We start from the raw sequence: 13,466 nt of genomic DNA, 5'->3' as shown, positions 1-13,466 counted from the left end.
GTGTGGAAGCGGCGATGGCTAGGGTTTAGGATCGAGATAAGGTTGATACCATGTTAGAAGGAAGAGGGAGGATTGGTGGAATAGTTCGTTGTATTGCTTGAGCCTCGTGGGCACATATATAGGAGTACAATGATCTACTTGGAGTACAAGATAAGCCAGAACAAATCCTAGTCTATCTCGTCTTTCCTGTGCAATGTCGGAGACGCGTCAATTGTTGCGGTAGTCGGCTCTTCTCCGACGTGTTAGTGGGATTACCTCGGGTTGTTTTGTTGCGGTGAAGTCGGAGCTGCGGCGGCGGCCCCTGTGGCGACGATGACATGCAGCAGGTGGTCTGTTCGGTGGTCTTGTGCGGCGCCAGCCTTGCATAGTTCTTCTTTGAAGCCATCTTTCAGAGTCGGAGGTGCGTTTGTCCTCGGCGAGAGGGGCTGAGTTTGGCGCTGGCCTTCTTATTTATCCACATGGCCTCTACTATGTGGGTTGGGTTGACGTTTGTCTTCAAAGAAGTCGGAGTCGCTTGCTCAAAGATTAGGGAGGGCGATGATGCCTGAAGTGATGACGATGACATCGATATGTGATGTTGACAAGACCCTTTACGTGAGGTGTGTGTAGTGTATTAGTGAGTGCCGCTCAACGGTTTGTGACGGTTTTCGTCCGGTTTTCCATTTATTAACCGGACAACTCTCTTCTACTTAATTAATGGATGAGGCAAATCTTTTGCCTCCGTTTCGAAAAATAATAATAATCACGATACTCAACATGGAGGATGCGTCAATCCAGGGCAGGTTCAGGCAAGAGGCTACACCACAGTTTAGACTGACAGAGTGGGTCTACCAGCGATTGGGTCAGCTGGTCCAAACGATCCTTCAAGTGCAGGAACTGGCTTGGGGAAAACGCATCGTGTACGATCTGTAACTGAAGAAAGAGCTCTGTTCTGCATCTTACCTTGCCTCCTTCCTCTATATTCCCATATATCTTCACCAAAATGTACCCCAAGGCCAGAATATTACTTTGAGATATTTAAATCAATACAAGAGCTTCTAGTTTCGACAAAAAATAATACTGGTTTGTTCTCAGAAGCTGATTACAAAGACGACAAAACATTTAACTAAAAGGTCTTCTGAGAAGCTGATTGTTCAGATTAAGAGACTGGCCGAAATCAGAGAAACTCTAGTGCCCTTAACAACGGAAGGGCGGTTTGGGTGCACCAGCAATGCCTCCTGGAACGCAGAAACGGCATCATCGGAGGCCCCATCAAGTCGGATCTCCTGGAGGTATAGCACGTGCTCCATGCCAACTAGTACAGTCTACAGTGTCGTGACAGTAGTACACACGGAGACAGAGTGTTTCTAAGTAAGTTGGGCATAGCCCCTGCCTCGAACCCTAGGTACGCCGCAATGTTTTCCAAGAAGAAACACCAAAGAAACTCCAGAACCGGGAATAGTCCCACCCAGTATAGCCCTTTCATCAGGGATTCTAATCACATCGAATCACAGGTGGACGAGGGAGGGAAGCGCTCCAAGAAGAAGAACCACCCCAGTTGATATCTCTTCAACAGACAGCTCAAGGAAGCGCAGGCAATGGAGACCAGCGATCCAATTCGGAACTCTGCAAAGCTACCAGTCTTGCAAGCAAAGTCGCTCGATGTGTTGAAAAGAATTGGATGATGCGGCCATCTGTTGATTATTGCCAACCTCATATTTCTCGCCGGAGATGCACAAGCATTTGAGGTTACGGAGCTTTCCAATGGAGCATACCAGAGCATCAACCTTTGTCGTCCCCAAAGTAGAATCTGCTTTCAGCCTCACTTGCCTCAAATTGGTCAGCTCGCCAAGACCCATAATACACTTTAGTGAGTTCACTTTTGGGGCAAACACTTGCAGAGTAAGTAGTGATTTCATATTCTCGATACCTTCAGGCAATTCTGCCCAATGTGGAAGAACGAAACAGGACAAGCGGGGCAAATGAACTATATCTGAAGGGATACTCTTTTTCAGTACACTATTTTCTATGTCCAGCGTCTCCAAGTAAACAAGCCCACCAAGTTCAGGAAGGAGCTCTATCAGCCAAACTCTAACCATCAGATATCTCAGCAGAAACAAATTGGCTAACATCGGTGAGGTACATGTTGATGCAGGAGTTTTGGCAGAAAGGGGAGGCTCAGTAGCGGCAGTATGCAGGGTTGAGGGGGAAACTATAAGGGGAGTTCGGCACTAGTTGTCGAAGGAGTTCTTGATCCTGCCACCCTAGAAGCTATAGCTTGCCGGGAGGCTCTCTCTCTCTCTTGCAAAGGACTTGGGCATCCAAAACTTTGTTGGGGCTTCGGACTGTCAGCAAGTCGTACCAGATATCAACATGAGTGCACGGGTAACATATGGAGCAATTATCAATGAAATAAACCTTAAGGCATCTACCTTTTATTGTAACTTTCTTTCGAGAGTCGTGCTGTTAATAATGAAGCACATAGCTTAGCCAAGTTTTCACTTTGGAGAGGTCCGGGTCGCCACGTTTGGTTTGGCGCATCCCACGACCAAAGATGTATCCCACACCATGTAGACTTTGATGAATACACTTGGTTTCACCCCTAAAAAAATATTAATAAGAGAAACGACAGAGGACGAGGGTGGTCGGATGGACAGGGAGGTCCTATTTAGAGACATGTGCGCCTAGGACGCGAGAATGCGCACACCCCCGCGCGCGCCTTGTTTCCTCGACCCATGTGTGGGGCGGGACGCCCCCCCCCCCCCTGTTTCCATTTTTACTTTTCCTTTTTATTTTCTGTTTTTCTTTTATTCTATATTAAATAATTTAGCATTACAAACATGTTCTAAATTGCAAAAAGGAATGAATTGTGAATTGTCAAAAACAGTTATTGAATTGAAAATTGTTCATGATTTCAAAAGAATGAGCATTTTTTGAATTCTAATGAACACTTTTTATTTTGATGAACAATTCTTTAATAATGATGAACATTTTTTTTGTATTTCACAAATAAAATTTGAATTTGATGAACATTTTTTGAACTTGATGAACACAATTTGTATTCAAGAACATTTATAAAAACAATGGATGAACAAATTTTGAATTTGATGAATTTCTTTATTTTGATGAACAATTTTTTGAACTTCATGAACACAATTTGTTTCAAGAACATTTATAAAAATAATGGATGAACATTTATAAAAATAATGGATGAATTTCCCGCTCTGTCTTGCCTTCCAAGACCAAGAAGGACGCCTTCGGCGACGGCAGGCCCTTCCAAGACCAAGAAGGACGCCTTTGACGATGGCGTCGACAAATATATACCAGCCGTGAGTTGACAATGTCGCGACCACTAAGGGAGGAGGTCGGCTCGACACGACGAACACAACATTTGAAAACCAAAATCGTAATGTTCGCTAGAATTAAATTTTAACATTTTGGAATGACACCTCCTTCCGAACCCCCATATGATATTTCCCCTACAAGTATAATCCATTGTTGTTGAAGCCGAAGCTTAGCGAAACTTGTAATAAAGTTAAAATTAAAATTCTGAAATCGAAATATATGGTCTAAAATATATTGCAACATCGTCCCCAGTTTTGATCCTGGTTTTGTGCCTAGGTGGCGCCACATCAGCGAGGCTGGACATGACCCCACCTGTCATCCCCATCCCCATCGCCGTCTGCTACCTCCCCCTTTGGATGCACTCGCCAGATTGGACGCGGCCAGCGGCGGCGCCGCCCACCCGCGGCCAACCACCACCGCAGCAAGTCGCCGGCGGATCCCGCCTCGCTGCTCTGCGGCCCGTCGAGGAGAGCGAGAAGATCCTCGGCTCAACCCTCGCCCGAACCGGCGAGGTAAGCCGCATCGGCCTCCTCCGCTGCTGGCGGCGGCGACACCCGGCTGACCACGGCCTCTCTCCGTCGACCCATTTCGCAGACGCGATGGGCACAAGTACGGCCGCCGACGCCTCCGCAGGGCCGCGCTCGATGTACCGCCGGCGGCAGCCTTCTCCGGAAATGTCTCCCCCGTCGGGATCGAGCTCATACCCTCAGCCAGCTCCGTTCACCTCTCGACCGGACCACGGTGGCCTCAGTCAGCTCAGTCTTCGACGCTGATGATTTTGGTATTTAGGTACGAATCTGTTACTGTATTTGTGTTGTTCTAATTCCACTAGGTTGGTTCAGGAACTAATAACCCTGCAGCACTGCAATTTTCAGCAGGCCAGAGATTCAGACAGGGGACCAAACTTGCTTGGATTGTCGCGACTTGGGAGCATCGGTGCTCAAATTTAAGTCTCCACACTGTCGAGCAAATAGTGCGTTGCAAGTACGGTTCAATTTCATTGTGATCACCAATTAATGTGCTGGCTCGACATAGCTTTTGCTTATCATCGTTTGAGCTTCGCATTTCCATACCTAACAGCTTGTTTGATGGTAGCTACCACTTCAAATTTGTGTCCTCAGAGTACTTCAAACAGCTCCGAGCAAGGATTAGTCGCATGACAATGCTGGATGGCGCACAAGGTTCTGATGTCTCTGATGCTGCTTGGGGTAACTCCTGTCCAGCAGTTGCAGCCGACTTCCCGTCAGAAACTTCGCCCATTGCTGTTTACCAGCACGCAGCTTCCGACAGGTCAGCACAAAACTAGAACCGAGCTGTTTTTCTCCTGGACCCTTTCTTTTTTCAGCCTTAGTTTCCATGCTAATTATCGTATACTAGCATGGGAAATCAAATTGTTAAAAGGAAAGCAACAAGAAAAGCTGTCCACAGAATGCAAGAACAAATATTATTGTCAACAACATAAAAATAAGATGGTCTTATAACTGAATGAAGGATGATTATAATGTTTTGTGGTACAGATGCCGAAGTTAACCAGGGCCACATATACATCCAACAGTATACATGGTGAACTTTGTTACAGCAGAAAGCCACCGAATTGGCATGCATGAAAGTAAACAGCACAACTACAAATTAATAAGAGAAAAATTATTGAAAGCACTTGATCATCTTCAGGAGATAAGTCCATAAGCTATAGCAGTCTGGCACACCCATGTAGCAAGCAACAACACATGGGGATTCACCATTAGTATGTAAACATGCCAGGGAATCACTAGACAGACCAATTGCCGAAGCGACGGCTACTTAAAACATCAAATGCCAACCTGATACTCAAAGCAAACCTAAGTACTTTCCCGACTCTCGAGCAAGATTGACCCAAGCTTGCAAACACGGGTACTGCAGACAAAACAACACCATCATCAGGGATCGGCCAACCGAGGCACCAATAACTCACATCCACTTCTTCGATGGAAAACCTCAGTTTCCATTGGAGACAGCAACTGCTAGCCCAGGCACTGTTTGTTTTGTAGGCCTCGTTTCTGCATACCAGTCAACGACTATAACCATTGTGACAATAAAAAACAGATAGTAGGATATTCTAAAGTAAACAGGGCATTTGTAGATTTCCATATGGCCCAAACTAAAGCAACATCTGCAACAGCCATCAAATTTCTAACATTTCCAATGAACTTCAGAACCCAACGGCACAGACAGTTAAAGGAAACAGGAATAGGCTGAATATTCAGTGTGCACTAACTTCACAGATATTTAGAAACAGGGCATACAAAGAATCAAAACTCAGAGGCACACTATTGGACTTCTCCTTGCTAGATATTTAGAAACAGGGCATACAAAGAATCAAAACAGGGCATACACTACATCTAGCAGCTTATAAATCTCTATCACTTAAATAAATTTATTTACCTGAAGAATATTACTTGCAAACATCACCGCGGTTTTACTAGTTATTCTCACTAAGAGAAATATTGGAAGAATTTAACACCGATGGAAACTTGGAACTTGTAAATTACCTTGGACATCCTCCGGGTTCTTGCGCTTCACTCTATCAACAACCTTGTCCATTGAATTGTCTTCACCAATGTCCAGTCTTGCCCTCTTTCTTCTGTTCTCACCCACCGCCAAAAGTACAACATTTTGATCAGCCTGATCAGTAGACCAAGTGACATCTTGCATCTGCTGATCCTCTAAACCTACCATTCCTTCCATCCCCTGTTCAAACCTTTCCTTGTACACTGGAGGGTCCAGACAAGTCTTGCTAGCAAAATCCTCTAGGATATCAGTTTTGTCTGTATCTTCTTTCTCATCATCATCCTGTTGCAGATCATCACAATCAACTTGTGCTGCACAATAAAAGACGTCACATAGATGCGTGAAGAGGCAGTATATATAACTCAACACCAATTAACCAAAGTACAAACAATTAAGCAAAATAAGATGCGTGACACTTGATTACCAGACTGTCCAGTAGAAATGGTATCGTGGGGTGTTATCACTGATAACGGTGTTGCAGTAGTTGGTACCACAGGGCTCTCAGAAATGTTTGCAGGTTCACTTCCCATATCGACATCTTCTGCTGTCTTAACAAACAAGAGCTTGGGGCGTCTGGGGTGTTTTTTAGCTGCTTCCTTCCACTTTTGTTTTGTTTCATAATTCACTCCATCATGGAGGGTGACCTCCTTAATACGCTGCAGGGACTGGATCGTCGTGCAGCAAAAGCCATTTAGATCCTTACATAGCAGCTGGAGCGACTCGAGGGATGGCAGAGCTCCCTCTTGGACTTCCAGTTCAGTCATGACTTCAACCACGATACATAGTCCTCGCAGGCTTCCAAGTGCACCTTTTATGATGGCGAGTTTGTCCAGTTGAGATGAAATCAGCTTTAGGTATGCCAAGCTGCGCACTCTGCTCAGGGCAGCAAGAATATCCCCGCTCAGATGATGATGAGGGGATGAAAGGCACAGCTTAGTGAGACCACCTAGCATGGTAAGAAATGGAGGCAGGCTGCATATGTTGCCCCCTTGTAGCTTGAGCGAGCTAAGATAGCAGGAGGAAGCTTCTTCTTTTTCTAGGGACAAGTTCATGAGCAAGTCTTGGAAGCATTTATCATTGAAATGTATTGAGAGTGAATGAGCCTTTTTCACGTCGGTGCTTCTCTTGATGAACCCCTTGATGGCATTTGAGACATGAGTGTAGTTGTTGGTGCTGCTGTTGCTGCCACTGGCAGTGGGATCCGTGCTATTATTAGTGGACTGCTCGCACCATATTTTCACCTTCGTCAAGTGTTTCATATGCTCTATGAGCTGTGCAAATCCTTGGCTCTTGTTGTTGTCCACAACAAATCCTGCTACTGTTTCCAATTTGCTATTCTCTGAGAGCCAAGTCTGTATTTTTTGCATTCTCCGGCCTCCTACACCTTGTTGTAGTTTGAACTTTCCAAACAGATGTATCAAGCATGGCAGCTCCATGACTTGTGTGGGCAGAATCTCTATCTTGGTTCTTCTTACATCCAGCGTCTCCAAAAGTTGAAGTTTCTTGCTCTCTTTGGGGAGCGCTGTAACCTTAACAGCTGCCCCAAGGCTTAGGTACCTGAGCAGCAACAGGTTGCTGCATATCTCCCTAAGGTGCTTGTCCTCCAAGTGGTTACTGCATTCTTCTAGATCCAAAACCCGAAGCAGTTCATATTTGCAAAAATCCAAGACTGATTCATGTGCCTTGCCAAAGACCGTCAGAGACCGGACCAGAGATAGATCATTGGCTACTTTGGCACTTGCGTCATGGAGGGAGAGCCAACGGATTTTGCTGGGTGGGGTTGGGGGAGCCATCTGATCATATAACAAGGTAATGAAGTTGTCACACTTGGACATGTGCAGGATGAACTCAAGCATCATGCCGTGAGTATGGTATGTCTTCACCTGATCTTTGATGTTTTTGCTGCTGGCATCTGTACGCTGGATGATACTCCGGTTGACCAACTCTTTGAAATTGCTGATAGCAGCATCCAAAGCATTACACATATAATCTCCTTGGATAAACCCTTCAGCGCACCATTTCCTTATCAAGTTTCCTCTCCTGATTATACGACCACTAGGGTAGATACCTAGATATAGCAAGCATGTCTGGACATCATGTTTAACAAGGCTGGTGTAGCTATGGACAAGCACATTCTTCATTCTTGCTAACATCTCCTTCGTTTCCAGGTGCGCTCCCAGGTTGTGGCACAATGTTGCCCAGTTCTCACGTGATGGATTACCTGTGCTTTGCAAGTACCGTGCCGTGGTAACAAGAGCAAGGGGTAAACCATCACACTTCTTTAGTGCTTCCGAGCCAAGCTGATCCTCTTTATCGACTTGTGGATTGTCGTCTTGGAAAGCTTCCCTGAAAAACAATTGCCTTGATTGCTCATTGGGGAGAGTTTTCATTGTGTACACATGATCATGAGCTGCTGAGCTGCTGCAGGCATTTGCTACTGACTGAATGGCCGTTGTCACCAGAACTCTGCCACTCAACCCCACAAAGGCATCTTTTATATCATGCCAAAATTCTGTCTGCATGTCATCGATTACGATGAAGAACCTACGAGGTGCCAGGATAAATACACGATCAGGATTAACATGCAGAAATATCGATTGGAGATTAAATTCGGAGAAGCTTTCATTTTGTGCCAACAAAGATGCCAATAGAGAATGAAGTCAAACTACAATAATTGCTGGACGGTAAAAAATATAAAAGACGCAGGCTGCTGTAAATGAAGATCAAATCATCAAACAGAGATGGAGTTGAGAAAATTATCAATAGTTGGAATTAGTTACCTCTTGGTTCCAAGGCACAATCTGAGGATCGCACAGAGCTTGCTGAGGCTACCTCCACCATTGGTGAATGTGGTGGGGATGCCAAGTTGCCGGAGTATCTCCTCGAGAACATAGCTTGCGCCCCTTTGCTCGGTTGCAGAAACCCAAGCCCGTGCTTCATATTGGCTCATCACACTCTGGTACACGTGCCTGGCAAGGAGGGTCTTTCCTATGCCATCGAAGCCAACAATGGAGATCACCTTGAGCTGCTGCTGCTGCTGTATCAGCTCCAGAAGCTCGTCCCGAGGAGCGTCCATGCCCACAGGGCTGCAAGCTGAAACGGTGTCATCTATGGACATACCTGTTGCCGTCTCAGGTGCCCATGACACTGCCGATGACGATGCTGATGAGGAGGTGCCAGCAGCGACACTTGCGTTGTAGTAAGTTTCTCTCAGCTTGGATGACTCCTGTGATATCTTCTTGAGCTCGCGGATCGCCATGGCGAACTCGTTGCGGACCGTCACCGTCTTCACCCGGTGGACAGCCTGACGGATCCACGACGTCCCGTAGATGGTTACCCGGCGCATGAAGCGGTCGATGCAATCCTCAATGGCATGCGCCAAATCTCGTATAATTTGGATCCATGCCCTCTGCACATGGTCACCACCGGCGCCGCTCCTCCAGCGGCAGTCATCATCTTGCTGAATGGCAGCAGAGATGAGCGCAAACTCATTTCTGATGTAGGTAATGTCATGCTCCAGGTTCTGCCGGAGCTTGCGATTTGCAGCTAAGAACTCCAACAGCTTTGGTGCGATCCTACCCACAAAAGCAGTGGCCGTCACAGCCTCCATCTCCACCCCCCCCACTCTCTCTCTCTCTCTCTCTCTCTCTCCGTGGTTGGAAATTTAGTGGATAGAGAAAAGAGGCCAGGAGGACACAAGAGCAGCCATGGTCGGATCGAGGTAGGTAGCTACAAGTGCCTATGTAGGACACAAGAATATATGCCTCCAGTTTAATTAACATCCCTGATCAGTCACCCCATCCACGCGGCCTAATTTGCTGGAGCTAATTACTTAGGGCATCTCCGACGCGGACGCTCAAATAGCTGTAAACGTCTCGAACGAGGTGTCCGAACGATTTTTGCCATCTAACATGGGCCCCGTTAGACCCCTATTTATCCGTGGATGCGTCCTCTTGTCCATTTTTCCGCAAACTGGACGCAAATTAGGGGAAGATTTATAAGTGTGCGGACGGCCGCCACCCCAAACCATCTCCCGCGCCCGTGCCTACACCCTCTCCCACGCGACCGCAGCAATGCTTCCGGCGCCGCATTCATGCCGGCCCAAAGCGGATGCGACGGGTCACTGGAGCCCGCATTGAAACGACGCACCGACCGAGAGCGCCGCATTCGCTTAGTCTTCGCATCCGTTCAATGCGGGAGCGACGTCACCAGCCGGGCCGACGGGGCGACTTTATGGAAGCATTTTTGAAATGTTGTTTCTCCATAAAAATTTACACGCATGTTCATAATTCGTCAATGTTTATTCCAAAAGGTTAAGTTTTTTTACTGTTCACGAGGGTCCATATGAGCTTGCTTAGCAGAAGGGTACAGTAGTGAGAGCTCTTTGAGACCGCACGTAGCTCTCATGCCAAGTGGCATGCACGGTGGCTACGCACCCTTAGGGTGGAGGACGACACCGGCTACAACGCGATAACGGCGTGCGACGCAGGAGATCGTGGACAGGAACGTGGGGAGCTCCGCGTTGTTCGCACTGGGCCACGACGACCATGAGGCAAGCGGCAGACTTCGGCGAAGAAGAGTAGAATATGAGAGACGGACGCCCGTGTCCCGTGTGGGCACGTCCGTTCCTCTGCCGGCGACCCGTAACACAGACGCCTCCATGACAACACAAGATTTAGACTAGGTTATTACTTTTGCGATGTTAAAAATGCTTTTGTTTAATGAAATGTGTTGAAAATATCATGAATTTGGTCTGGTTTAAATGAAAACCGTCCAGTGTGCAAGAAATTTGTTCGGTTTGTTCAAATTCTTTGTGAAATGTGTTCAGGCTTTTGATGGATAGAGTTTGATGGCCGGCTTCCTTATCAGTTTCCACGACGCGTCCGCCAACAGATACTATGTCCGTTTTAGGAGATAATGCGTTGGACATGCCCTTACATTACACTAGGGCAACTTCAATACGGGGACACATTTCATCCTCTTGCATCCATCTAGGTCCGCATAGACATAAATCACGGCGACACATCTTGCGTTTGCGTTCGTTTTGTGTCCATGGGGACGCAAATTTGCCCCAAATTTGGGTCAGGTTTATGTGGCGCACGTGCCAGCCACCCAACGACTAGCTCCTGTTCCTTTCAAATGCCACGCGTGCGGCGGGTGGGGGCATCTGCGCCCATTCCTCTCCCCCACTCTTCTCCCCTACCACCAAGAGTCAAAACCCTAATCCACTATCACTGTCCACTGCCGGATCAATGTCGTCGACATGGACATTCGGGAAGCACGACCATGAGGTCGGCTCCTCCTCGCGGTGGTGTCGCGCGGCTCAGTTAACCGTGACACTGCCGGGGGTTGCGCCATAATGGCAGGACTATCGGTACATCCCTGTTGAGACGTGCCAGAGGTATCGCTAGGCGGCCAGCCGGCCATCCCAGTGCCCTGGCCCACGTGCACACATTTGAACCTAGAAAGGGTTGCAGTGCTGGCCGTTCCGGCTGCTGGTTGCGCACTCGCGGTGGAGATCTGTCGTCTTGGAGCTTTGCTTCCCGTCGACCTCCTCCATGACCCAGCTTTTGCCGAGTACTCCCCGTACTGGGACATGTAGTTCGATGGCTCAACACAACAAGCATCATTGCTTGTGTTCGCTCGGGCACGTGCTCCAGTGCCTGAGCCATCGCGGGGTCCAGTGGTGAAGGAGGAGGACCCTGATGACGAGGAGCAAGCACGCCCTCGAGATCTACGAGTTGCCGAACTCGCGCTCTGGCCTGCGGCTAGCGCTCTGCGCATCGAAAATGCAGACCACTATGCCTGTTCCCGCGCCGGAGATGGAGCCATGGCCACTAAATGGGCTAGTAGGGCAGACGGGACGTGGACTTTCACGTTCCCAGCCACGCACAATCGGAGGAAGAGCAATAGGAGGAGCCGGAGGAGGAGCAGCAGGTGGCGTCGCCTTCGGCACCACGCACGGCGGCGACAGGGGCACCGCTCCATCAGCACCAGTTTGGCGGATTTGTCATGCTCGCCAGCTAAACCTGCCACCCTTGGCAGTATAATCGGCCATAAAAACATTCGATTTGCCATTCCTTCATCTAAGAGCATCTATAGCCGGACTTGGCAAATTCGGCCCTTTATACGTCCGCAGAAGCGCCGGGGCACGCCCGTGGACGCAGCCGGACAAGCCCCCATATGTCGTGCCCGGCAGCCACATACCTCAATTCGAACTCTCGAATAAATGCAAATCCATGCACATCCATTATACATGCCAATGTCGCATGTAAAGAATAAATGTTGGTAACTAAAATACATAGTTCTTACATTAAATTTATTTTAAGTGGACAAATCAAACATTAGCTCTTTGATTTCTGTTATGGGTCCATATATGCTCCAAAAAATCATTGAGTAGTTGCGCGTGCACATGATGATTTTGAAGATTCTGATGCATATGCAAAATGTTCATAAGCCGATTTGCATCTTAATCTTCTGGATTTGGACTTCTTCTCAAGGCGCTTCAAAATTATTATTTTGGGCTACCCCATCACCATCGTCCTCGATAATCATATTGTGCAAAATAACACAATATGCCATCAGCAGCCACAAAGTTTGTGATTGCCACATCATTGCATCTCCATGAACAATTCACCAATGAGCTTGAAGCACTCCGAATGCCTTCTTCACATCCTTTCTTACTTCTTCCTACATTGTTGTAAAGTGACTTTGTTTGTTGCCTTGTGATTTGGATATGGTCTTCACAAACGCCACCCAATGAGGATAGATGCCATCAGCAAACAGTGTAGTTGCACGGCATCGATTTCTCATTACAAAGTCTCCTAATTAAAGACGGGAGACCATTGAAGCACATTGATGTCTTTGTCAGGACCAGTCGTTAATTCCAAAGAAAGCATGTCAAATCCATAAGTCATGTGATGTCACTACTTCCAATATGATGATGGCCTCTTTGGTGTGACCTTGATACATTACATGCAAACCTTTGGGGCAGTTATTCCATTGCCAATGCATGCAATGAATTGATCTGCGCATATCTGGAAAACATCTTGCCTCTTCAATAGCCAACAACTTTTATGTGTCCTGCACACTTGGTTCTCTCAGATACTTTGCTCTAAAGACCTGTACCACGGCACGAGCAAACCTCATTGTAGTCTTCGGGTATGTGCTCTCCCCCATCCGGACCATCTCACCAACGGCGTCAGCGGCAGTACCAATTGCGAGCATCCTTAGAGTAACCTTGCATTTCTGCTTAGCAGAGAAAGAAAGTTGACAGCAGCAATCCCTAGTGAGTTTGAAGTAGTTATCGTGTGATTTCACTCCCTCCACATCACGTAAAAACAATTGTTTGCGCATACGAAAATCACGAGGAAACCATGGATCATCAGGAGAAGTTGGATCCGGATCAACGTAGTCGTTGAGTAGCCATGCTCCAGATTTCTCTTCTTTCTTTGATTGAGCCCCTGAAGTTGAGAGTATGCTCCACCTGCTGGTCCATTTCCTGTTGCATGTTCATGAGCATGATCATATTGACTTCTTCGCGTGAATCCTTCTAATCGAAGAACTCGTTTTCAATCATTTTATCATGCTTCGTG

The 13,466-nt window shown here is 47.2% G+C and overlaps 1 protein-coding gene and 1 long non-coding RNA gene across 2 annotated transcripts; one reads left to right on the top strand and one right to left on the bottom strand.

Moving 5' to 3' along the window:
- Positions 1–3,912: 3,912 nt before the first annotated feature.
- Positions 3,913–4,606, top strand: LOC125521379 (uncharacterized). The gene is made up of 3 exons (XR_015610822.1): positions 3,913–4,113; positions 4,200–4,308; positions 4,446–4,606. It is a non-coding gene; the product is annotated as an uncharacterized LOC125521379 (long non-coding RNA).
- Positions 4,607–4,805: 199 nt separating this feature from the next.
- Positions 4,806–9,766, bottom strand: LOC125521381 (disease resistance protein RGA4). The gene is made up of 4 exons (XM_087535518.1): positions 8,652–9,766; positions 6,296–8,415; positions 5,853–6,182; positions 4,806–5,360 (listed from the first exon to the last, which is right to left on the bottom strand). Exons 1-4 carry the CDS (start codon positions 9,479–9,481, stop codon positions 5,299–5,301), a joined length of 3,342 nt encoding a protein of 1,113 aa, XP_087391644.1. The 5' UTR covers positions 9,482–9,766; the 3' UTR covers positions 4,806–5,298.
- Positions 9,767–13,466: the final 3,700 nt, after the last annotated feature.

Source organism: Triticum urartu, chromosome 7A (genome assembly GCF_056163025.1).
Source record: "Triticum urartu cultivar PI428250 chromosome 7A, HENAU_Tu73, whole genome shotgun sequence".
Classification (NCBI taxonomy): domain Eukaryota; kingdom Viridiplantae; phylum Streptophyta; class Magnoliopsida; order Poales; family Poaceae; genus Triticum; species Triticum urartu.
The sequence above is the reverse complement of the archived record's forward strand: the minus strand, read 5'-3'. Positions and strand labels throughout refer to the sequence as shown.

Coding starts and splice junctions, on each gene's coding strand:
- LOC125521381 (XM_087535518.1), bottom strand. CDS start 9,481: ATGGAGGCTGTGACGGCCACTGCTTTTGTGGGTAGGATCGCACCAAAG. Junction 6,183..6,295: donor CATTTCTACTGGACAGTCTG/GTAATCAAGTGT, acceptor TTTATTGTGCAG/CACAAGTTGATTGTGATGAT. Junction 5,361..5,852: donor GAACCCGGAGGATGTCCAAG/GTAATTTACAAG, acceptor ACTGGTATGCAG/AAACGAGGCCTACAAAACAA.